The sequence below is a fragment of the Macaca mulatta genome, chromosome 1, assembly GCF_049350105.2.
Source record: "Macaca mulatta isolate MMU2019108-1 chromosome 1, T2T-MMU8v2.0, whole genome shotgun sequence".
Lineage (NCBI taxonomy): Eukaryota > Metazoa > Chordata > Mammalia > Primates > Cercopithecidae > Macaca > Macaca mulatta.
This window is the reverse complement of record NC_133406.1, coordinates 42,293,348-42,319,723: the sequence shown is the minus strand read 5'-3', so window position 1 is coordinate 42,319,723 and position 26,376 is coordinate 42,293,348. Positions and strand designations below refer to the sequence as shown.

At 40.9% G+C, this 26,376-nt stretch overlaps 1 protein-coding gene and 1 non-coding gene across 2 annotated transcripts in view; both read left to right on the top strand.

Moving 5' to 3' along the window:
- Positions 1-26,376, top strand: part of NIBAN1 (niban apoptosis regulator 1) — a 173,098-nt gene that overhangs the window by 120,153 nt on the left and 26,569 nt on the right. Inside the window, exons 6-8 of the mRNA XM_015121955.3 lie at positions 13,907-14,022; positions 22,161-22,265; positions 22,574-22,736. Of these exons, the coding sequence (XP_014977441.3) occupies positions 13,907-14,022; positions 22,161-22,265; positions 22,574-22,736 (384 nt within the window). The remainder of the gene's footprint in view (positions 1-13,906; positions 14,023-22,160; positions 22,266-22,573; positions 22,737-26,376) is intronic.
- On the top strand, positions 24,412-24,474 carry LOC114675003 (U7 small nuclear RNA). Its single transcript, XR_003726091.1, has one exon. It is a non-coding gene; the product is annotated as a U7 small nuclear RNA (small nuclear RNA).

Here is a 26,376-nt window from a genome sequence, read left to right as displayed (position 1 = left end):
GACCGTTTTGACTCTGGAAGGCAAATTTCAACCATGGTCGTAAGAGGACTAGTTAAAAAAAAAAAAAAGTCGTTAGATCAGCCTGTATCTTAAACTTTGAGCCACAAGTACAAAATCCCCCATAACTCACCTTTCATTTCTTATGCATTTCCTTTTCATCCTTCCTCATATTTTGCATTACTTAATCAGGATATATATGTAATTTATAATCTGGTTATTTTAAAAATTTTTGTAGAGATAGGGCCTCACTATGTTGCCCAGGCTAGTCTTGAACTCCTGGCTCAAGCAATCCTCCTCGGCCTCCCAAAATATTAAAATTACAGGCCTGAGCCATCATACTTGGCCTATAATCTGCTTTTGGCAATTAAAGTTATCCCCAAATGACTTCTCCATAATATCATCATAATTATTATTTTAATTTGTGGAAAAGAAAAAAATATGTTAGTGACTGCATAATATTCCATTCAGTAATCCCATCTTATCTTGTTTAAGCTTGTTTCTAGCTGCGTTATTAAACAAGATGCTCCTTGAACTTTACTGAAAATAGTTGTAAATGCTTAGAGTTTTCACAGTGAAATCACCTATTTACCCTAAGTGTAAAGCTGTGTTAAATGGATCCGTTAGTGAGACAACTCATGCTGATGATGCACAGGGTCCCAGGCCTTTGGCCACCCCAGTGGGAAAATGCTTTCCTAGTGTCTTTTGGCTTAAAGCAATTATTCAAAATTGGTACACACTGTGGGCTCAGATAACCCAGAAATTAAAGAGAACTCTGTTGGCGGTACTGCTGCTTCTTGTAATAGGTCAGGAATGTAGACATTATCTTTATTGGTACATGACTACTGAAGTTCTATTTTTTTTAAAAAAAAATGATCTGGTCTGTAAAAGGACTAAATTATATACCACCCCTCCAAATCTAAGGAGAGGGCCATGAAATTAGCCAATGTTCTCACCTTTCTGATCAGGGCGGGGTGGTGGGTTTGCAGGAGTCTGTGGCTGCCATCCCTCCTTCTTAGGAAGAAAATGGATCATGGGTCAGTTTAATTTCTTAGGTGTTTGGAAAAAGGTTACAAATAATGAAACTGAGATGTATTGTCCTAGATGAGGGTAAAATGTAGTAGTTAAAAGTTTTAGGTAAGGTTAGCTCCTTTTTGGAGCTGAATCTGCATGGGACTAGAAATTTATATTGTGCTTATTATTTTTATTCTTATTTTCCAACCTGATAAAATGAGTTATTTATTCATATGATCTTGGGCGATGACATAAACTTCTTCAATTTCAGTTTTTTCCATTTTCTATCAGAAATGATTACATCTGGCTTACCTGTCTCATGAGATTGCAGTGAGAATCAAATGAAATGTTGTAAACTGTAAAAGCCTCTGACAAGTTCAAGGTTGATGCTGTTATTAATCATTGGTAATGATGATGAGTAGAATATTCCCAGATAGCATCATCAGCCAGTGCTACACTCTGTAGGTGTGTTAGGCCAGGATATGATGAGTGATGCCAATTAATGCCAGTGATTTGTTCTCTCATGTAAAGCTAGTCAAGTTATTTTACTGTCTGCCTTTACTTGTAGAAGGCGTGCTCTCACAGATGTTGGTAAGGCTAAGGCGTTCTGATTTCACAAGATGAAGGTAATCCATAGAATCAGTCAGACAGAATGTCCCTGGTATTTTTATGCGCTACAGTGACAAATTATACCAAGACCCATTTGCCAACAGCCATTTCCAGAAATAAGAGAGCGTGTCATCAAAAATGAAGGACAAGTTGTGACTCAAGAAGCATCTTCCCTATTTGTTTGAACACTCAAGCTTGCTTTAAATCATATCTAAGTTGTGTGGTAAACTTGCCAGCAGAGAATAAGCCACACAGATGCCCACAACGTCACGGAGAGGCACATGACCCAGTTTCTGTGGTCTGAGCTGAAAGATAACCCGGGTGTGTAATGGCCACAGCTGCCTGTAAAACATTATATGGTGGGCACTTTTTCAAATTCACATTTTTAAAGAGGGAATTAGATGGTTTTCATTTGTTTTGCTTAGGTTTTGGGGTGTAATTTTTTTCTCCGGAGATCATCTCAGCAGCATCTCCACAAATAATTATCAAGGGATTGGGAGATAGTTTTGCACTCACTGTCTCAGGATACAAATCTTCCCATACAAAGCCATATAGATTTGTCCAGGGAAGATAGGAAATAATTGATTGTGTCATGGTTCTCTTGGCCTGACTTTGCTCTGGTGGCTATGGCACATGGGGTGATAGATTAACTCTTTCAGGCGTATGGAAAGCATGTTCAATGAATCACAACTTCAGGGCACAGAGTATTTTGATGGTATTTGGAAAGATGCAAATATTCTCTTCTTTTTTTTGAGGGGGTGGTGTCTGATGACACCATCCATACTTTTTAGAAGAGACTGGAGTGTGGGTCATTTTCATATCTAAGCCTTTGAAAAAAAACTTACGGTAAAGAAACAGATCATTCATGCTAGGGAAAGAAAGCTATCACAGACAAGCTATAATCCACATATCCACTGAGTGCCAGAAAAGAGAATATGAGATCAATTAGGGTTACACCTGGGGATTTACATCCAGGCAGTGATGACTGCTTCCGAAGGAGGAGGAGGGGTTCCACCATGGGTAGAGTTCTAGTTGTTTGGAATGGCGTCCTCATGAACACACCTGAAGTGTTGATTCCTCATCCACATATTTTTTGATAAAGCTTCATTGTGGTACTATTTTTAACCATCACTTTGACTAAGTACAAGGGTTCATTTGTGTTAAGTGGGTGAACAGTTGACAGAGTAGACCTTTTGTAACCTGCTAAAGAGGGAACAAGGTCATCAAGACGCTAAGCATTCAAGAGCCATAGTCTTCTACTATCACCTTCGCTTCTGTGTAATTTTATTTTTTTCTCAAATGTGGTTTGTAAATCACTTGCAACAGAATTACCTGAAGAGCTTGTTTAAATACAGATTCCTGGATCCAATTCTAGGCCTGCTGAATCAGAATGCCTATGGCAAAACCAAGAATGGATTTTTTTTTTTTTTTTTTTTTTTTTTGAGACAGAGTTTTGCTCTTGTCACCCAGCTGCAATGGCGTGATCGTGCAATGGCACCATCTCGGCTCACTGCAACCTCTGCCTCCCGGGTTCAAGTGATTCTCCTGCCTCAGCTTCCAGAGTAGCTAGGATTACAGGCGCCCGCCACCACACATGGCTAGTTTTGTATTTTTAGTAGAGACAGGGTTTCACCATGTTGACCAGGCTGGTCTCAAACTCCTGACCTCAGGTAATCCGCCTGCCTCGGCCTCCCAAAGTGCTGGGATTACAGGTGTGAGATACCAGGCCTGGCCTTACCACAAGTAATTCTGATGTTTGAGAACCACTCTCCTAATGCTGGGTAGAGGAGTGGTTTTCAAAGTGTGTTCCTGGACCTGTAGCATCAGCATCACCTCAGGAGCTTCTTAGAAATGCAAATTCTTGGGCCCTGCCACTGACCTATTGAATCAGAAACTCTGGGAGTGGGACCCAGTTATCTGTTTTAGCAAGACTGCTAGGCGATGTTGATGCTCACCAAAATCTGAGAAGCATTGGGGTAGAGTACATCAGTTCCCTTCAGTATCTCTTTACAACAGTAGGGAAGGCAGTCCTTGAGACAATATGAATCATTTACAACCTGGGTTTGTTTGTAACCATGAAATTTCAAATTCAAAGGAACTTTATAGGAGATTAACACACTAGAGACAGGAGATTAAAACACTAGAGAACCCACTCTAGTGTTTTAATCTCTTTCTTTTCCTCCCACGTTCCCTCCTTTCTTCCCTTCTTTGAACACTTAATAAGTACTATGTACTAGGGAGTAGGGATGCAGGGGTGAATACGAATGGCAGCACCCTATCCTCTTGGAGTTTACAGTCTCAGGGAAAGACATATCTCACATGATTACACTAATAACTGTAATATTATAACTGCTGTAAGTACGGTGGTGGGGAGGCACATGGTGCCATGAGACTATATAATAGAGATTTGAGCAAATCTGTGCACCTATTACAAGGTAACTCAGCCCAGATGGAGTACTTCCTCTCTAGGGGAACTTTTGACATCCTGTTGGAGCCTATTTGACTTTAAGATAAGCCCATATGTTAGAAATTTGCTCCTTATATTGAGTCAAAATCTGCCACACTGTAGATGACACAATCCTGGCTTTAGTATCTGAATCTCCATGAAATGAATCCAGTCCTCTGTTCCACTGAAGATCTTCATATAGATAAAGATCTCTTCCTTCTAGGTTTTTTCTTTCCAAGGCTGTGAGATTCCTCATTCACTCGGTCTTCTTCAGAAGTACTCTACTTTTTTCTTTATTTTAAAAAATGTTTGTAAAATATTCTGGTGTCCAGCATGAGCTGGAGCCATGGAATGATGAGCTCAGAGGAGCATATCTCAGAATACATATGTGACCATTCTTGTCCCTGTTATAGTTAACATTTCTGAGGCTCAACCTTACATGCTTTGTGGACAATTGTATCACACCCCTGACTGACTTGCACCGAGCTTGCAACGAAATGAAACCTCAGGGTTTGGGGTTTTTTCTTCAAACTTGGTACCTTTATTCATTCAATTGATTCACCAATTTTTTATTTCATGCCTACTCTGTACCAGGCACATATTGTTTACTTCTGTGGATGTGTTTTTGGACTTAAGTGCAAGATCCATTTATCCATATTGTACTTCATTTTGGATGTACAATCCTGATTCTGTCATCCATTAAACTGTGAAGAACTTGAAGTTAAAAGCCATATTTTTTCAGCTTTGTATCCTCAGAGCCTAACTCAGTGCCTCATATGTAGTTGGTAAATAAAATTTCATAACTATAACACACACACACACACACACACACACACACTCATACTCTTTTCTGAGTGATTGAACATGTTTTAAGGCAATGCCCTGGAGATTTCCCTCTAGGATGTCAATAACCTCAGCCCTTTACCCAGCACCCATCGTTTGGGTGGTTTTAACTATTTGATTGTGTCTATTTGCATCATCAGCCAATCTAAATTTCTTTACTGTGCAAATCAAAATCATGCAAGATGTTATAGTTGCCTAGTTACAAGATGTCTCCAACAGCCTTCTAATCTACCAATCTAGTATGTCTATCTGAAGGAAATGAGGTTAGTCTGTCTTCACTCGTTCTAGTAGTCACCACTTCCTTTTCACTGTTGACAAATAGTCTTTTAATATTTATTGACAAGTCAATAATTCAAGAGATGGACTGCCTTTAGCGGGACAAGGCAGGCAGTATTTTTCTTTGTGGCCAAAACTTTATCTCAGAACAATGTCTTTACTAGAAATACCTTTCTTCCATTTGTTTGAGAAGTGTTTTATATTCTCAGGGTGAGTTCTTGTATTTTTATACTTTCAACTAGAGCAACACCACTGTAACTCATGCTTGGGTCCCTGGATCTCCATGGGGTATACATTTTTTCTTGACATATTCCTCCTCTCCTGATAGGGCTGTGTCCACTAACACAGATATGGTTTGGTTAGTAGATTAATATTTTAGTATTATAGTTTATAAAATATAATTGAGAGAGCTCTAATAATTTACCAATTTCTTCTAAGTAATGGGGCTGGTTCCCATAAGAATTATCATTTATAATATGGTGATAAGCATTTGCTTAGGCTGGTCATGTATAAATGCGTTTTTAAATAAAAATTTAAACTTTTATTACCATTTCATTAGAATGAGCACCATTCGTTGTTAATTCCAGGGAAGTTTTGTCTTGTTTTATTTTTAGTAATGCCATATCACACTCCATGTGGCCCTCAGTCTGTTCATTTGTAAAATGAAAGATTTGGACTCAGTGATCTCTAATCTATGATCAAACTCTAGAATTATATTATTCTAAACTTTGATAAGGAAAGTCTCTTTTAAAATAACTTTAAAATTAAATAGGACAGGCCAGGCGTGGTGGCTTATGTCTGTAATCCCAGAACTTTAGGAGGCCAAGGTGGGTGGATCACCTAAGGTCAGGAGATCGAGATCAGCCTGGCCAACATGGCAAAACCTCGTCTATACTAAAAAATACAAAAATTAGCCAGACGTGGTGGTGGGCACCTGTAGTCCCAGCTACTCAGGAGGCTGAGGCAGGATAATCACTTGAACCCAGGAGGCAGAGGTTGCAGTGAACCAAGATTGTGCCATTGCACTCCAGCCTGAGCAACAGGAGTGAAACTATGTCTCAAAAAAAAAAAAAAATTAAATGGAACAACACACACACACACACACACACACACACACACACAGGAGTGCATGTAAAACTGGTGAAATCTGAATAAAAATGTTGGACTGCAACAATGTCAATTTCATGGTTGTGGTATATTGTACTATAGGGTTGCAAGATGCTCCCTTTTGGGAAACCCGAGTGAAGGGTGTATATAGGATATCTCTATATTATTTCTTATAACAGCATGTGAAAAATAAGAACTAATAATTTGAGATAATCTCAAATTTGAGATCTTATTTGAGGTAATCTAAAATTATCTCAAAATAAAAAGTTTTTTAAAAATTACATGATAAAATGTTATAACAGGACTTCAGAGGTAAGTGGCCATTGCTTAACCACATGCTAGCTTAAAGAAACTATTTAGCCTTCCCAAAACTCCATTTTCTTGTCTTCTGTAAAGTGAGGATATTAATTCCTGCCTGATGGGACTGTTGGAAGGATTATATGAGACTGTGTGTGTGTAAGCATCTCACATGGTCCATGCTTCATGGTAGGGACTCAATAAATGTTGATTACCTTCCCCTGTTCCCGTTCTTTGTTCTAGAAAGAAACTGGGGCACACAGCCTCACTGCATCTCCCATAGGAAAGATGACATCTGACCTGAAGTGAAAGACAGTTCAGAAGTGTAACTTAGTGAGATGAGCCCCATAGCAGCATAGTGAGTAATGCTGTTACATAACTTTCACAAATCACCCAGCAAATCAGCTAACAGGGCTTGGCACAGTTTACTGATGAAATAAAATAACAAAGCAGCTTCCAAACCCAGCCTGAGTCCGGGACTCCCAACACCGCAGCCAGAGTCAGAATCTAGAATGACTCCACAGGCCCTGGAGCTTTGGTGTTTCAGTTGATTCAGATGTGTTATAAATCTGTTTAACTGGAAAAAAAACAAAAGCAGCTCCTCTCTGGCTGGCCCCATGAATAACTGTCCCCAAGAGGCCTAGAGAAGTTTTCCTTTCCTTGCAGAATCCTTAATCATGTCTACCAAATATGAGTTTTCCATGCAGCTGCATGAATGAGGAAGTAGGGAGAGACTAAAGAGAATAGTGCGTTCCTAGACAGTTCTTGGTCATGAAGATGTGATTGTTGAATGCATGGCCAAAATGTGTCTCCCCTGTATCTCCCCAAATGCTTATCGTTTCCCAGGGCTCTTTCCTCACTCCTGATCTGGTGAATGTTTTCTATCTGGTGAATGTTGTTTTATCAATGAGTTGGCCAGAAACATAGAAGGCAAACTTACCAGGTTTTCAAATGATACTGTGGTATAAGAGAGTCAGGGGACAGAATCACAGTTTTTAAATGATTTCAGCAGGTTCGGGGCTTTGGGCTGATCACAGTAAGTTGTAATGTAATAGGGATAATGTTAAAAATCTGTCCTTCAAAGTCAAAAGCAGAAATACAGGCTAGGAGAGGTTTATATTGGCAAGAGTTTTATATGAAAAACTCAAGAAAGACAGGAGTCAACAGTGTGATATGGTTGTATTAAAAAAGAGGTTAGAGATAAGAAAAAAAAAGTATCCTTTGACTTTGTATAATTTGCACCAGTCAGACAATACGCTGTCTATTGTATTCAGTTGTAGGGGCCAACTTTAAGGAAGATATAGATATATTCGAACGGATCACTGAGGGAAAGAAGGAAAAGGGAAGGTCAAATTAAAAAGATTCAAAAGATATGCTGTTTAAAGAACAGTTGAAGAGAAATAAGGATATTCAGCTGATTACTGTTTTTTTCTCGGGTTACCATATGAAAGAAGAGTAAACTTGTCTATTTTGCTCTGAAAGGGAGAAATGAGATTAATGGGAGAGAGAGTCCGTGGAAACAGACTTTGGCTCAATAGAAGGAAATTTTGGAGCAGTTCAGTGATGGAAAGAACTATTTTCATTAAATTGTGAGCTTCCTGTCACTGGAAATAATCAAGCTGGAGCCAAACGAGTGTATGTCTGGGATTCTGAAGGATCCCAACATGGAATGAGAGCTTGGGGTAGGTGACCTTGAAGATTACTTCCAACTCTCATAGTCTGTTATTTAAATTAGCATGAATGCCAGGGCCACTTACAACATGCCAGAGCCAGTTTTTCAACTTTTGGCTCTGCTTCTGACCAGCTGTGTGACCTTCAGCTAGGAAATTAACCATTTCTTTTTCCAGTTTCCTCATCCATTAAATGAGAGAGCTGAATGTAGTGATGTCTAAGTTACTCCCCAGCACTTCTATCTCCTCAGGCTTTCTCATAATTATAGCATGCTGGAAGAGTAGAGTTTGGGCTGATAGCTGCCATTTGTTTCTAAGTTGGCTTGCCAGGAGACTGCTTAAAAGACAAAAACCATTGTTGATTCTGAGCACCACGGAACAAAATTCTCAATTTGCTTATTGGCAGGAGAGTAGGTGATGGTGAACCTGGAATTTGTTCACATGAGATCTGTGGCAGGAAGTTCATCAAATAACTGCTAATCTGGTTTCTCTTGAACACCTGTACATTCTGACTGAGTTCAGCAATGCCTTTGCAAACAACTTAGAAAAAATGAAGTTTATATTACCATTGCAGTACAGTGTTATCTTTTACAAAGCAAACCTTTGTCGTTTATTTGCTTAATGATCTTTTAGTTGCTATTGACCTGTGCTTATAATCTTAAGAACAAATGTATATAAAGCAACTTACTATGTGGCAGATTTGTTCTAAAAGTTTTACATATATTAATTTAACAGTTTACTAGCTGAAAATACAATGATGAATCAGTAGGTTAGATCTTTCTTCCTTTATGGAAAGGAAGTATTTAAAATCTAATTTAAGTCTGCCTGAATGGTAGAGTCCAGAATTCAGATCCAGGCCCTCATTCTCTGAGGCTTCCTTGTTAGATGACTATAATTTCTCTTGTGGCTCATTTGATTATTAATACTTTTCTTCTCTTCTGTATTAAGGTATCTCACTTCCACCACTATTACATTCGAGCTCTCCTTCTGGTTCCTTCTTTGACTTCTGTCGACATCCACATCTCCAAATTCCATTTCTTCAGTTACTTTTTCCAAAGATCTTTGAAAATGCAACCATCAGTGGGAGTGTCATTGTTTGCATTGATATAGATACAGAAGGTGATGGACAAGATTTCAAGTGCCTTCTGCAGTTACTGAGGTCAGTAGAGGAGGAAATATGTAAATTTATGCTTCTTATAAGGACGTGAAGAATTTAAAAGTTCATTCCCTGGCTTGTGGATCTGGCCATACTCACTTCGTCCAGACACAGTACCATATTTTCTTCCATCTCTTTGTTTTCTTAGGTTGGAAATGAAAACAGCTGTTAAAAATAAGAGCACATGAGTCAGTCTTGAATCCCAATGTAGTAATTACAGTTTCCATCTCAGTTGGTAAAGTCCCTCCCAGTGTACTAAGCCCCATATCACAATCCCCTTGTGGGGAGAACGCTGCCAATGGTATTGTCAATTTTATAGCAAGACTTTAATTTTTGTTTTGCAAACCTCTAAGATTAAACATTAAATCACTTGCCAAGTCAAGAAAAATAACAAGGAAAAAATACTTCGATTTAAAAACTTGATTCTTCATATCTCAAAATAATTAGAGATATTTATGACAAACCCACAGCCAATATCATACTGAATGGGCAAAAACTGGAAGCCTTCCCTTTGAAAACTGACACAAGACAGGGATGCCCTCTCTCACCACTCCTATTCAACATAGTGTTGGAAGTTCTGGCCAGGGCAATCAGGCAAGAGAAAGAAATAAAGGGTATTCAATTAGGAAAAGAGGAAGTCAAATTGTCCCTGTTTGCAGATGACATGATTGTATATTTAGAAAACCCCATCGTCTCAGCCCAAAATCTCCTTAAGCTGATAAGCAACTTCAGCAAAGTCTCAGGATACAAAATCAATGTGCAAAAATCACAAGCATTCCTATACACTAATAACAGACAAACAGAGAGCCAAATCATGAGTGAACTCCCATTCACAATTGCTACAAAGAAAATAAAATACCTAGGAATCCAACTTACAAGGGATGTGAAGGACCTCTTTAAGGAGAACTACAAACCACTGCTCAATGAAATAAAGGAGGACACAAACAAATGGAAGAACATCCCATGCTCATGGATAGGAAGAATCAATATCATGAAAATGGCCATACTGCCCAAGGTAATTTATAGATTCAATGCCTTCTCCATCATGCTACCAATAACTTTCTTCACAGAATTGGAAAAGAAACTACTTTAAAGTTCATATGAACCAAAAACGAGCCCGCATTGCCAAAACAATCCTAAGCAAAAAGAACAAAGCTGGAGGCATCATGCTACCTGACTTGAAACTATACTACAAGGCTACAGTAACCAAAACAGCATGGTACTGGTACCAAAACAGAGATATAGACCAATGGAACATAACAGATGCCTCAGGAAATAACACCACACATCTATAACCGTCTTAGCTTTGGCAAACCTGACAAAAACAAGAAATGGGGAAAAGATTCCCTATTTAATAAATGGTGCTGGGAAAACTGACTAGCCATATGTAGAAAACTGAAACTGGATCCCTTCCTTACACCTTATACAAAAATTAATTCAATATGGATTAAAGACTTTAATGTTAGACCTAAAATCATAAAAACCCTAGAAGAAAACATAGGCAATACTATTCAGGACAAAAACTTCATGACTAAAACACCAAAAGCAATGGCAACAAAAGTCAAAATAGACAAATGGTTTAGTTCTAATTAAACTAAAGAGTTTCTGCACAGCAAAAGAAACCACCATCAGAGGGAACAGGCAACCTACAGAATGGGAGAAAATTTTTGCAATCTACCCATCTGACAAAGGGCTAATATCCAGAATCTACAAAGAACTTAAACTAATTTACGAGAAAAAAACAACCCCATCAAAAAGTAGGCAAAGGATATGAACAGACACTTCTCAAAAGAAGACATTTATACAGCCAACAGACACATGAAAAAATGCTCATCACCGGTCATCAGAGAAATGCAATCACAATCACAATGAGATACCATCTCATACCAGTTAGAATGGCGATCACTAAAAGTTAGGAAACAACAGGTGCTGGAGAGGATGTGGAGAAATAGGAATGCTCTTACACGGTTGTTGGGAGTGTAAACTAGTCAACCATTGTGAAAGACAGTGTGGTGATTCCTCAAGGATCTAGCACTAGAAATACCATTTTACGCAGTGATCCCATTACTGGGTATATACCCAAAAGATTATAAATCATGTTACTATAAAGACACATGCACAGATATGTTTATTGTGGCACTATTCACAATAGCAAAGACTTGGAACCAACCCAAATGTCCATCAATGATAGACTGGATTAAGAAAATGTGGCACATCTACACCATGGAATACTATGCAGCCATAAGAAAGGATGAGTTCATGTCCTTTGCAGGGACATGGATGAAGCTGGAAACCATCATTCTGAGCAAACACAAGGACAGAAAACCAAACACTGCATGTTCTCACTCATAGATGGGAATTGAACAATGAGAACACTTGGACACAGGGTGGGGAATGTCACACATGGGGACCTGTCATTGGGTGAGGGGCAGGGGGAGGGATAGCATTAGGAGAAATACCTAATGTAAATGATGAATTAATGGGTGCAGCAAACCAGCATGGCACATGTATACCTATGTAACAAACATGCATGTTGTGCACATGTACCCTAGTACTTAAAGTATAATTTTAAAAAAAAGAAAAAGAAAAAAGAAAAGAAAAGCACATGGGATGGGGAAAAAATTAAAAAAAAAAAAAAAAAAAAGATTCTTGCAACATGCTTTTTTTTCAAAACTTAATTTAGATTTTGACCAAATCTCTATGTTACTATTAGAAATGTCAGTTACTGTTCCACATTCTTTTCTTCTCTTTTTTTTTTTTTTTTTGAGACAGGGTCTCTATTGCCCTGGGTAGGGTGCAATTGTGCAATCATAGCTCACTGCAGCCTCAAACTCCTGGGTTCAAGTGATCCTCCTGCCTCAGCCTCCTGAGTGGCTGGGACTATGGGCATGTGCCACCGTGATCAGCTAATTTTTTTTGTAGACATGTGGTCTCACTATGTTGCGCAGGCTTGTCTTGAAATCCTGGCATCAAGTGATCATCTGTCCTTGGCCTCCTAAAGTGTTGGAATTACAGGTGTGAGCCACCACCATGCCTGGCCACTGTTTCACATTTTTTAAAATGGAACTTCAGATGGACTTCATGGTATCCTCACTGTGAATAATTTTCTTGAGCTCTTGTAGAGGTTAAGCTTTGAATTGTTTTCTCTTTTCTCAGTTCCTGAGGTTTGTGATCTAGTAAGCCAATCTCAAATGAGTCATCTACCACCTATTAATTGATTGTTACCTTTGAGAGCAGATTGATCCTCTTTTAGTTCTGCTTAGTTCCCCATATCAACAATTTAGTCTTTTACTGAATAATCCCACTGTCTAAAACTGTGATGGTTCCTCCTCACCTCCCAAGTCAGCCGCCTCCAAATCACTAATCTAATGTTGCTCTATAAATGTGCTACTGGCAGGAGAGCTTTGTGCCTTATAGGAGGAGAGTCAGGGAACTTGGCCTTTTCACTCACTTCACTTTGCCCATTTTATTTCCCCTTTCTAAGGCTCGATTATTTGTTTTCGATTAGATTATTTCTGAAGTTCATTTCCCCACGAAGATTTCTATAATTTTGTTATCATTGTGTCCCCCAAGAGCCAATCTTATGTGCTGGAAATGAAGACACTGCATGCCTAGCATGACTTATGGAACTCTGAGAAGGCTGTTCAGCCCCAGCTCCCTCTACCACACCTTAAGTTCCACCATTAGATATTCATTCATTGTGGTAGGACAGTACCTCTCAGATAGGACACCATTTAAAATCCAGTATGTTTAGAAGGGCAAACCCATAAAACTAGTATGTGAGACAATATAGTATCATGGTTAGAGGCAAGCTCTGAGGTCAGACCACCTTTCACACCTGGGCTGTGCCACTCACTAGCTATATGATCTAGGCAATTAATTCATCTTTCTGTGCCTCAGTCTCCTCATCTGTAAAATGAGGATAATAGTACTCTCCTGGAGGGTTTTTGTGAGGTCTCAATGAAATCTGTAAAGTGCTTAGATGAACATTATCCTGCTTTGTATGTGTTAGCAATTACTATTTTCATTTGCATACATTTCCATGTTGTGTTGATGCATATTGTATTGAAAGCTGATACCGAGTCACAGAGAAATTGTTTTGTTGGGAAACTGGAAGGAGATACTTTGAACACAAGAGGCACTGTTAAGGGGCAGCCTGTGTCACAGCTGGTAGCGTAAAGTCGCTGGGTGCCTGCGGGTGGATAGGGAAGCATATATAAGAGACAGTAAGGGAGATGGGCCTCCTTCTAGTCCTAACCAGTATACTCAGTAACTGATAGAATGTATCAGCTAGGACTATGAACAAGTAATGTGATGTACACCTGCAAATTAACTTTGAATTCAGTACTTGCTTAACTTTCTCTGTGTCTCATAATTCCATGCCTTGTCATTTTCAGATAATGCTAGGTCTCTGAGCCATCACACTTGAGGAGCTATGGGGAAATGTAGAGTGTTTTTACCTTGCTGAATGTCCTTCCTTCTTTTCTTTAGATTACATGAAGCAGATGACATTTGAAGCCCAAGCCTTTTTAGAAGCTGTGCAATTCTTCCGACAGGAGAAAGGTCACTATGGTTCCTGGGAAATGATCACTGGGGATGAAATCCAGGTAACATGGGGCTCAAAATTTTGGATTCTCTCTATGTTTGAGTATTTGGTTGATAGGAAGTCAGGGTCATTTTGGTAAACAATCAAACAAAAAAGTTGCAAGTATGGAAGATGTGGTTCCACAGGCCATCTCTCTCATGTCTGGAAGCATTGGTCAGGAAACTACCAGGCACCCACTGCAAAGACCACCAGACTGGGCATGAAATGGGGCAGCCAGAAACATGGCCACTACAGTGGAAAGAGCTTCCCTCACTGTTTTCTATGAAAATAATTACTCTTTCAGATGACCTCGTGCTTCCAGACTAGAATCAAGTGTGAGTAGCGAGCAGTAGTGCAAAGTGCATGGCAGGGCTTTAGCTAGGGTCAGCATACTTGGACTTAAGTCATGCCAACTTATTTAACCTCTTTTAGTCTCAGATTACTCCTCTGGAAAAAATAAGAATAGTAATGTTTACCTTGCCTTGTGAAGTGCAGTTGGAGAAGTATTTGGCAAGCAGCTGTCTTTATTGAATTATATGTAAATGAAGTAATGAAAAAAATTCAAAAAGCATTAGACAGTTTTCCATATATTGCATTTATCTTTTCTAGTTTTCTGTGCCTTGCAGTACATTGTAATTTCTCATGATCCTGACTAGATGCCAGTCATGGCCTAAGCACTTCAGTGGGTTTGGTACCAGGGACAGTGTTATAAATCTCCAAAGGAAACTGCTTTGTGATGTGACCCCCGCCTCCATGGTGACACCAGTCACATGGCTGCTTCAGCCAAGAACAGGAGGCTGGGTATGGGCATATTTACATAAAGTAACATGGTATTTCAGAATGCTATTTTTTTTTTTGAGAGGAGTCTCGCTCTGTCGCCTAGGCTGGAGTACAGTGGCGCAATCTCGGCTTATTGCAACATCCGCCTCCTGAGTTCAAGCAATTCTTCTGCCTCAGCCTCTTGAGTAGCTGGGACTATAGATGCATGCCACCACTCCAGCTAATTTCTGTATTTTTAGTAGAGACGGGGTTTTACCATATTGGTCAGGTTGGTCTCGAACTCCTGACCTCATGATTCACCTGCCTCAGGCTCCCAAAGTGCTGGGATTATAGGCGTGAGCCACCGCGCCCAGCCCCACTAATTTTTTTTTCCCCACATCTCCTAGGGTACCTCTTTTGGGAGCTAGTGAAATTCATTATTAGAGAACAATATTTGGAGGATGCCGAGTGGTGCCTTGACTCTGTGTGGTCATTAAACATCTAATGCTAAAAACTCATGAGGGAGCTCTTCTTTGTTGTTTCACCATATAAGAACATGTGTTTACCATTAGAATCTTCTCTTTCTCCCTCTTTTTTTTTTCTTTCTGGTAGATTCTAAACTCATCTATTTCCCAACCTGAGACTTGCGTCTTCCAGAATTTTAAACAAGTCTTGAGTTTTGATATTTTGGGGAAGCACAGCCATTCATAAGTCTGAGAGAACCAAATAGTTGTGTACTTATGCCATAAAGAAAAACAAAAGTGTCGGAAGGGGAAGCTGAAGCATTTGACACTGGCTGGCCTGCCATGTAAGCCAACGTAGTTAATAGATAGATGAGTAGTCAAATGCATTTGTGTGATACTTGATAATGTTCGAAACCTAATGGTGTTTGTCTTGCCAATCTTATGAGATGGGTAGGGCAGTTATTATTATTATTTCAATTTTGTAAATGTGAAAACTGAGGGAAGCATATAACAGCGAAGTGACTTACTTGTCTCATTCATTCAACTACTATTTACTGAGCGCTGACTCTATGCCAGGCAATGTGCTGGGGGCTAGTGACCCAAAGATAGACAAGACAGAATGGTCCTGGCCCTGTGGAGCTGATAGTTTCAGGGATATACGCTAAGTGGACAAATGGTAAAGGCAATGATGGCTTCTGCTCCTGGCCCAGTGAAAGACCAACACCAACCATGGGAATATACAAAGTTACACATTTATTTTTCAATAGCTCCTTGAGTTCAGCTATGCCACTTGCTTCATTTTTTTCTTTCACTTGAAAATGTATGTGAACTTACATTCCTCCATGATGCCATTGAAAATAGGTATTTAGGCCAGGTGCAATGAATGGCTCACGCCTGTAATCCCAGCACTTTGGGAGGCCGAGGCAGGCAGATCACAAGGCCAGGAGTTCAAGACCAGCCTGGCTGACACAGTGAAACCCTGTCTCTATTAAAAATACAAAAAAATTAGCTAGGTGTGGTGGCAGATGCCTGTAATCCCAGTTACTTGGGAGGCTGAGGCAAGGAGAATTGCTTAAACCTGGGAGGCAGAGGTTGCAGTGAGCTGAGATCGTGCCACTGCACTCCAGCCTGGGTGACAGTGTAAGACTCCATCTCAAAAAAAAAAAAAAAAAAAAAAGGGAAAAAAAAGAATATAGGTATTTAATAAATCCTTTCTGGGAGTTGAGCTTGAGTTTGTTTTGGCTTTCGGCTGATTATGTGCTAAGTGGTATAAGTTGGAAGAGACAGAAATGACTCATCCCTTGCCATCATGGTGAGGCAAGACACACATAGAAAGCATGCAGAAGACAAGGCACATATGTGTGTGGGTATATGTATATGAGTCTCTATATAGATGGAGATTGTAAAGCATTTGTGCAAGTGGTCATAGTAAGCTCCTAGTTTTGCAGGATAAAAAACATTTTAAATGGGAAAGTGAAACAAAACAAAACAAAAAAGCAGAAAAGAGATCAGAAATCACTGGAGTTATCAAGTGTCCCAGTAAGAAGTTTCACAGGGGCTGGGTGTGGTGGCTCATACCTGTAATCTCAGCACTTTGGAAGGCCAAGGTGGGAAGACTGCTTGAATCCGGGAGTTCAAGATTAGCCTGGGCAACATAGCAAGACCCTATCTCTTCAAAAAGTTTTCTAAAAGTTAGCTGGGAGCGGTGGTATGTGCAGGTAGTCCCAGCTACTTGGGAAACCAAAACAGTAGGATCATTTGAGCCCATGAGTTCAAGGATGCAGTGAGCTGTCATTTGTGCCACTGCACTGGGCAACAGAGTGAGACCCTGTCTCAAAAAAAAAAAAAAAAAAAAAAAAAAAGTGGTTTTGCTCCTCCCAGAATTTAAGTGTTTTGGTAAAATGACAGACTCATAACATGTGAATGCTGGAGGAGCATTTCAGGATTATTTGTCCAGCAACCTCCAGGTGAGAGAAAGAACATTCACAACAGTTGGCTGAAGTCAGAAAGCTAGTCTGCTACAGAAATGCATTTTAAACCAGCTTGGAGAAGCTGGTAAAAGGAAATGGCCTCTAAAGCTTACTGTGTGGGGCCAGGTAAGGATTACGGTTCACCACAGACTCTAAGACTTGGTGCATAACAGTAAAGCAGTGTCTACCCTAAGACTCATAGAAAAAAAGAAGCCAGGGGGCCAGAGAAGCTAGCAAGTGGTTAAAGAAAATGGCATAGCATAAGTGAGTTTGAGAAAATGACATCTTTTGTTTAAAGCGCTGGGTTTATATGCATTTTTTCTTCCTGACTGCTAAGACCTTAATCATAACCCTGTCCTGAACCCCTCTACCCTAGGGGCCTGCATTCAGACTCTCAGCCTTGTTCCATTACCTTCGTAGTAATGACTCACACAGCAAGTATGGAAGGCCCTCATGGCGATAGTTGTTTTAGGCAAGTGTCCAGGCAGAGCAACTATCTCAGAATAACTTGCCTGGCAGACTGTTAAGGTGAAAATATTTGTATGCCAGTAAAAACATCAACATATTTTCTACTTGTCAATATAAATATATCAAATGAGATCATGAGGGAAAGGGCTTTGCAACTGTAAAGTATCTCTAGCTATGTTATATATTTATTATTTGCTTTTAAAATACCAAGATAGGCTAGAGAACAGCTCATAATTCCCACAGAACAGTTTCAAGACAAAAAAAAAAAAAAAACTACCCACATTTTTTAGGCCTTATCCATATGCTCCAGAGTTGTCTTTTGCTGAAAGATCTTAAGTGTGACTCCTTTTGAGTGGATTCTTTCACCCACGGCCACTCAGTAACACAAGGGGCCTGAGCCAGCAGCCTGATGAGACTGCGGGGCCTGCTTCAGGAAGGAGGGTGGCCTCTCCGGACCTCACACCTCCCTGACAGCTCAGCATCTGAAAGGAGGCACTGTGGTGGGACCTTCAAGGGGTGATCCCAGGTTTGTTAGTTTTGATCAACCTAGTGACATGCTTAGTTTCTTATAGGAGTGATAGAAGTTTTAAATCTCCAAGTCCTAGCAGTTAAGTATACAAAACACTCCCCTTGCCACCACCCCCCATTTAAAAAAAAAAAAAATTAAAGTGGTATTTTTAGGTCACTTATGTTAAAATTCAGTGGATACTGTTCTGAGGGGAGGAGCTAGGGAATTCCTTCATGACTACAATTTATTTATTAGACTAGCTACTTTCTCTAGAAAAGCCCAGGGGCTTAGGACTCTGCTCGTGGAAGGCAGACCATGGTAGGGAATGCCAGAGTGGGCTCTGGGGAGGTGACAGGCAGCACTCAATCAGGGCAGGGTGGGGCTGAAGGTTGGAGGATGAGGATGGTTGTTGGGATGAGATGCACTTGAACTTCAGCACCCACAGGCTCTGCTGCCCTGTGGCCATTTCCTGAGCCCCACTCCCCCACTGTATTAGTCCGTTTTCATGCTGGTGATAAAGACATACCCAAGACAGGGTAATTTATAAAGAAAAAGAGGTTTAATGGACTCTGAGTTCCACATTGCTGGTGAGGCCTCACAGTCATGGCAGAAGGTGAAAAGCACATCTTACATGGCAGCAGACAAGAGAGAATGAGAGCCAAATGAAAGGGGAAACCCCTTGTAAAATCACCAGATCTTGTGAGACTTATTCACTACCACTAGAACATTACGGGGAAACTGCCCCTAGGATTCAATTATCTCCCACCAAGTCCCCCCCAACACATGGGAATTATAGGAGCTACAATCCAAGATGAGATTTAGGTGGGGACACAGCCAAACCATATCATCCCTCCCCCCCCGACTTGTAACCCACTTCCACCCCCTCTTTTTCCTCCCAGACATATTTCCTTTAATTCCTTAAGTTGTAAAATAAAACCAAATTTCTTGGAACATTGTGTGGGAAAGACAAGAAAACTATAAGCCCACCCAAATGGAACATTATTTTTCTTTGGCCTTTATATATAACATTTTCATATTTTCAAATCCGTTTCACACTTATGCTAAAATTCTAACCAATCTCTGCAAAAGGATGAATTAGGACAATTCTTATGACCCTTGAGTTTCATAATGTCAACCCAGTGATTTTAAATTCTGGCATTGGTCTCCCTTCCTCTTGGCTCACTTTTCGCATACCACACTTTGGGGAGATGTGTTCCAAACGAGAACTTATCCCATTGAGCAGGGTGGGCTGGTGGATCTATTAGGTTGGTGCAAAAGTAATTGTGGTTCTTGCCATTACTTTCAATAATTGTTGGACCTGCTAATTTCCATGGAGTTTTGTGCATTTTAGGTGCCTCTTAAATGCCACAGAAAATGGTGATTCATCTTTCGACTGCCCCCAGAGAATGGCGAAGAAAGGTCAAAAACATCCCCACCAGTGAATTACCAGGGCTAGTGGAAACTCTGTCCCCACCATAACCTTCGTCACCCCAGGCAGATCCACTTGGCAGATGACAGGAGCCCCACTTGCTGCCCTGAGCTGAGCACCTCTCCCAGCAACCCACAAGCACAGTGGGACTGGACAGCTCGTCCACCTCCACCCTGAGAGTGTTTCTATTTGGTTCATTGAAAGCGTTACACCCTGCCGCGACGGAGCCCTGATTAAAGGCAAGATCAAATGAGCTCATGGGCATTTCCACTAGCATGAGGCTGACCAGTGACCTCAGAGCAAATCTTCCTTAATTCCCAAAGCATAATTTGAATTTTTATGAGAAGTGAAAGGAGGAGGTCAGTTATTTGGACAAACATTATTTCAAACTCAGAACAGATGCTCCAAGTGATTCCCTACTTTTCTGCCTCCTGCCTCCCTTCCTAAAGCTATGCTTCCCCTTTTGTAAATCTTAGTGTGCAGCCTGTGAATGCAAGCTGAGCTGTGGGCCTCGAAAGACTCACCGTGAAAGTGAATGTGAACAGCAAAGCTGCTGCAATTCAGGGGCAGGGGTAAAGAAGGAAGGGCCAGTAGCATGAGTGGTTGTGTAGAATACTGCTCAGATTCACCGGAAATAGTTTAATTGAGCCAAGAAAAATTTTAGGAGCGATGTGGGAACACGCTTTTTAAAAACACTTGAAAAATTTAGACACTCCTTCCCATATTCTTCTTTCATTTTTTCCTTTTTTTTTGTTTCAGTCCCCATTATCTCACACTCCTCCTATAAATGTTCCAAATATTTGATTGTTCCAAAATATTGGTTATTCCCTTCTTTTTCCTGTTTCAAACTGTATCCAGCCTTATTAAAGATGCTTTTTGTAAGCAATCATAGTATATTAGGCAAGCCATGAGCAGATAATTGCTAATAGTATACAACAACTTCCAAACTCTCTTCTTCAATCAGAAGAAAACAGCTTCTCTGATCAGAAATCAGGGTATAAAACCCAGCGAAATCTTCATTTGCTTAGATTCTCGTTTGCAGTAAGGGTTGACATTTCACCTGTAGCATGTTTTTTAACAACTTTTCACGAGCCAGTCTAGACTTTCAGGAGATGAAATGAAAATGGCAAAATCATCAGTCTGGAGATCCATACTCTAAAAAGGGAACTGCTGTTCTTTTGAGAGATGCCCTCTCAATAGGGGTCACTGGAAGGTCCAGATGGCCCCCTGACTGCTAACTAATTTTACGCATCAGGTCCCAATAGGTCTCTGGGTTTAAGGAAGTTGAGACCATACTAAAGGCAGAGAGGGCGAAGAGGAAATAATGAATTTTAGTTTTCCCACACCATAAGGTGTTTGTGCCAAGGTAGCTATGTGTGTCAACACCAGGAATCCCCCACCTGGGAGCCAAGAGGAAGTTTCTCAAAACTGGAAGAAAAGGTGTTTCCCCACATCAATCCAGCTTTGGAGACATTCTATTAGTGACATATGCCCCTTTCCCCCCAAAAATGAAATGTTCTGTGTGATAATAACATAGCTTTAAGAAAAGTAAGACAACGTTCTACATTTTTATAAAGCTCCATTTAAAAAAATAGTATTTCCAATTGGACGGTCACCAGAAGTACACAGTTACCAAAAATGCACACTTCCCCTGGCATCTCCAGCATTGTCAGCTTTTTGTGCGTGGTCTGTTCTGGCATCTCCATTTTCTGCAGGATTATTTCCCTCCTTGCCAGTGCCAGCCTTTCCCTTTTTCCCTTTTGCATACCTTCTCTTCCTTCTTAGTAGGGGCCTTTTGGAGCTTGGGTTCTGGCTGTGGAGAAGCAGGTCTAACAGACAACCTTGCCAATCTTCTCTGTGGCTTATCCTTCAATGTGGCTGTATCTCCTGGAGCATCCCCTCAGCCTTTCTCCAGTGCTGGACGAAGACACTGCATGGTGGGATGCAGTGATACCTGGGCTCTGGTCGGTCCAGGCGTCATTCTCGCTTCTTCAAACTGCTCTTCCCTTCTTTTACTAAACATTAAAGAGGATGACAATGGGGCTCAGGGGACAGTGGGGACAAAGAGGATGAAGATACTTTGATACTTTGATCATGAAGAGGCTAAGGAGGAATGATAGTCCCAGGGGACACAGACTAAGACTCAAGCCACCAAAGCCAAGCCTAGCATTTCCTTCACGATTTTGCTGAAGATGTCCTTATCCATTATTGAAATCTTTCATTTTACTGTATGCCCTAAGTTCTTCTAGTTTGAAGATGTGAAGTTTGAATTTGGGGAATTTGTTATTTACGTTGGGAAAACAAGGTGAGAATATCAGCAGACGTTACTATTCCTTGCAGATGTTTAAGAATGTTCAGCCTCTAAGATTGTCTTAGTTGAGATTTCTGTGGCCTCTGTAGTAGGTTAAGCTATTAACCTATTATAGTATTATTAAACTATTAACCTGCTACAGAGTTATCTGGTCCAGGCAGGGACAGCCAATCAGGACATCTTTAGTTGGCCTGCTGCTCAGATGTAGCCATCACCGACTGACCAACTCTGGGCTGTCTTCTGCCGTGCAGATCCTGAGTAACCTGGTGATGGAGGAGCTCCTGCCCACTCTTCAGACAGACCTGCTGCCTAAGATGAAGGGGAAGAAGAATGACAGAAAGAGGACGTGGCTTGGTGTAAGCAATGGTTTTGCTCCACAACTGAGCTACTCAAAATGGGAACATTCCCTTCACTTTTCTCTTAGGGCATTTGTTGTTGTTTGATATTTCCTTCCCTGGGTGTAGAAACGCCTACCTGCAACCTGCTCAGTCTCACTTACACGAAGACTAATCCAAACAGACTCCAACTCTGAAAGAATAATGACAATGTGTGTGCAGTTCTGTTTATGTTATGATGGTCTGTGATGAAGGCTCCTCCCTCCGCTTGACTCCATCAGCACTTACACATGACAGAGCCCTGATTTATGTGTTATTCCCTGTTGCAGCTCCTCGAGGAGGCCTACACCCTGGTTCAGAATCAAGTTTCGGAAGGATTAAGTGCCTTGAAGGAGGAATGCAGAGCTCTGACAAAGGGCCTGGAAGGAACGATCCGTTCCGACATGGATCAGATTGTGAACTCAAAGAACTATTTAATTGGAAAGATCAAAGGTCAGTGGAGATAATCCATGGTCTTACTAATTAAATAAACTGTACACACAGGGATCCACCACATAGCAGGAATGCATGGTTTCAGAGGACAATTAAACTTAAGAAATCGGGTGGTGGTGATCACAGCTGCAACAGGAGCATGCTGGAGGTACTACTGGGGGCCTCGGCCTCCCTGTGGCAGCTTCATGGACACAAGGCAGAGGAAAGTTTGTTTCTTGCCTTTGGCAGTGCCTGTGTATTCTGATACTGCCTGCACCCCCAACCCCCATTGTAGCACCCCTGGCACTGAGTTAGACTGGCTTCTGCTCCACCTCCTCTCTGCTGTAAGCTCTCAAAGAGCAGAGCCATGTCACCCTGGTTTACTCAAGTACACCCAGGGCCTGGTGTCATGCCTGGCATATACAGACTCAGCAAATATTCAAATCAATTAATACATGGATTTTCCTCTAACATGAAAGCCTAAAATTTTGGCTTAGAGTCAAACCCACTCACCCTACAAACCCAGTAAATGTGGGTTTGTAGCCCCAACTCCAATATTAGCCAGTCCATGCATACTTGGGGAGGTCACTCAACTTCTCTTTAGCTCAGTGTCCTCCTCTGAAATTAGGAGGACCCACAGGAGTGGTGTTGGCAAACTGAAGCCCTTGAGCCATATTGCGCCACCACCTGTTTTTGTAAATAATGTTTTCTTGGCACACAGCCAGGCACATTCACTTATATATTGTCTGTGGCTGCTTTTGTGCTACAACAGCAGAAGTGAAGAGTTGGAACTGAGACCTTACGGACCACAAAGGCACAAATATTTACTATTTGGTCCTTTACAGAAAACAGTTTGCCTATTGCCATACAAGAGGCCTTAGACGGCCTCTAAGGAATCCTACAGAATGAAATTCTATGGTTCTCCATTCTATCTGGGGCCTCTATAACCCAACAAACACGCCATACCTAGTGACCTAGTGTCACTTCAGAGGAGAAGCTTGCAGGCTCATCTGTGATTGTTTATCAACAGTCTTGCTAGAGAGTTCTCAGATTATTCACTCACTCACTCATTCATTCATTAGAAACTATTCACTATGTGCTTTCCAAGCGAGACAATGGAGTTTTAGCGTGACTGAGGAACACGCTATTCCTGTGCTCAAGAGGCTCAGAGTCTCAGGGCTGTCTGCTTTGTGGATTATCCTCTGCGGTTCAGGCCCCCTTTCCACTGCAGCCCAGCTTACTTCAGGGTTCTTAGCACAGGTCCTGCTGAGAGGAGGTTTGAGGAGGCACAGCTCCAGCACAGGTGTGTGTCTGTGTATCTCTGTGTGTCTATTTACGCCATCCTTTCCAAAGCCAGCTCTACATTAACTTCAGAGTATTTGATGTTTTCTACTATCTGTGTCTCTTATTCCTCCATTAGCACAACTAATCTAGAGTTGACTATATATTGAAATACTTTGTACTACTTAAAACTACCAATGCTCAACTTCTGTGCCAAAATTTCTGCTATCTGATGCTAAGCTGGGCTTAACCATGGCCATTCTCATGGCTGAAACTAAATCATCGTCCTTTGCCTAAATCTCTGTGGCTCCAGTGTATCTACTTATGATGGAAAAAGATTTTGCCCTGAATTAGTATATTTCCTAAAAGAAGCCATAAAAGGAAGTAATGATCAAGTCTTTTTAAAATGGAATATCAGTGTTACAGCTCCTTTAGAATTTGTCTAGCAGGCTTTCCAGTTTTTTTCCAGAAAGCCTCAAAAATAAAAAATAAATGAATAAAATGAAATATCAGAAACACATTTTAACCAGGCATCCAGTGCTCCACCTTTAAAACAAGGAAGTGCGCTTTAGGCTGCATTAATAAAGGGCTTTGTATTTCTAAAAAAAAACCTGGGGAGTATTAAATGGTAATCTCTCTATTTCCTCCCATATGACTCTTGGGAGTAAAGCCCCAGAGCTTTAGTTCTGCTGCACAATTATTTATGCATTCAATAAGCATTTATTCTACTTCTGCTGACTACAATGGCTGGAATGATTCAAAGAAGACAACGTGATTTTACAAGGAGAGGAGGATACAAAGCATGTCATAGATGCTGAGACAGAAGGAAAAACATGTTCCCACCAGAGGCAGAACAAAGAGCACAGTGGTTCCCAATACGAGCATAGATCCCATTTCAACCTCAAGAAGCTACGTGGGCACCTCATAATGAGAGCACAGGTCTAGTGTCGGGGGACTGGAAAAAACGGTAATGCCAACAGGTACAATGAGAGTTAACAGTTTCTGAGTCCTTCCAAGGGGCCACTTCCAGAGCTGTAAGCACTCATAATATAGTAAACTCATTTAATCCTCACCATAATTACTTTTATGATCTCCATTTTACAGATGATACTAGTGAGGTAGAAATTCGGTAATTTGCTGAGATTCCAGAGCTAGTTGTAGTAGAGGCGGGCTCCAAATCCAGGCCCTCTGGCCCTCACCTTTCAGGCATCATCTCTCTGTTCAGCTCATTCCTTCACTTCAGTAAGGCTTATGAATTAATGTATCAAACACATATGCATCACAGCAGCATCTCTGCATGCTTGAAAAATAGCAGCGCATACACAAATGGGACATGGAACTTCTCCAGCCCGTGAGGAAACACCTGCAGACCCCAGCTCAGGAAGCTGTGTGGGAGTTCCAGGACGTTCCGGTGAAATTTGAACTGGGCCTTGAAGAGAGGAGTAGGATGTTTACGAACAGAGGTAAAGGAAGGAAGCCAAGGTAAAGGACATTGAATAAAAGTGCAGAGAGGGGGTGGGAGCACACTGTGGTAAGTAGGCATAGAGGGAGAGTGGGCAGAGAGGAATGTTCCCTCCCACAGCCCTCCTGTGCCTATCTTGGCCCCACCCAGCAGGTGAAATCTGCCATCTGCTGCCAGATCTTTATTGCATATTACCCATGTTCAGCATTGTTCTGAAATTTCAATTAGATGCTTTTCAAATACTTCCTCTCTTTAAAGTTAATTAACTAATAATTAATTTATTCTCCTGACAAACAGTTTTATACTTCAGTGTCAAGCAAGTCATTTTTAGAAGACTCATAGATTGTGTTATATTTGGATCGTACAATTGAAAGCATTTTTTCTTAATAATTCTATGACCTGTGTAATATTTTACATCCCAAATATTTATGAGTGATTTGTAATATTAATAGTATTAGTCATTTTGGATTCTCAGAATAAGAGGCCGTGATCTGGTCCTGCACCACTCTGTGAAATGTTTCTGCCAGTTGAAATAAGAATGAAGCCATTCATCTCACTGCAAGCAAATTCCCAAGAAGAACTTAAGAAAGACACTTGAATGTTAGCCCTGCTCCTGCAAATTAGGGCGTGATGTTTGTCCAGTCATCGAACATCTCCAGGCCTCATTTTTTTCATCTGTAAAGTGGAGAGATTGGATACCAGCTCCACTTGTGCTTCTGTTTTCAGTTCTGTGATTCTATGACAAGGCTCTGTGACCTGCCTCGATCCACAGAGCTAGCCTTCCGGTCCACGGAGCGAGCTCAGGCTTCTTCCAGCTCTGGCCTCCTTCACTCCATTGCGGCTTCCTAGCTGATCCTGAGAATTACCTCTGCTCTGAAAACAATGCAGGTTTCCATGTCCTACCCAGACTGGACCAGG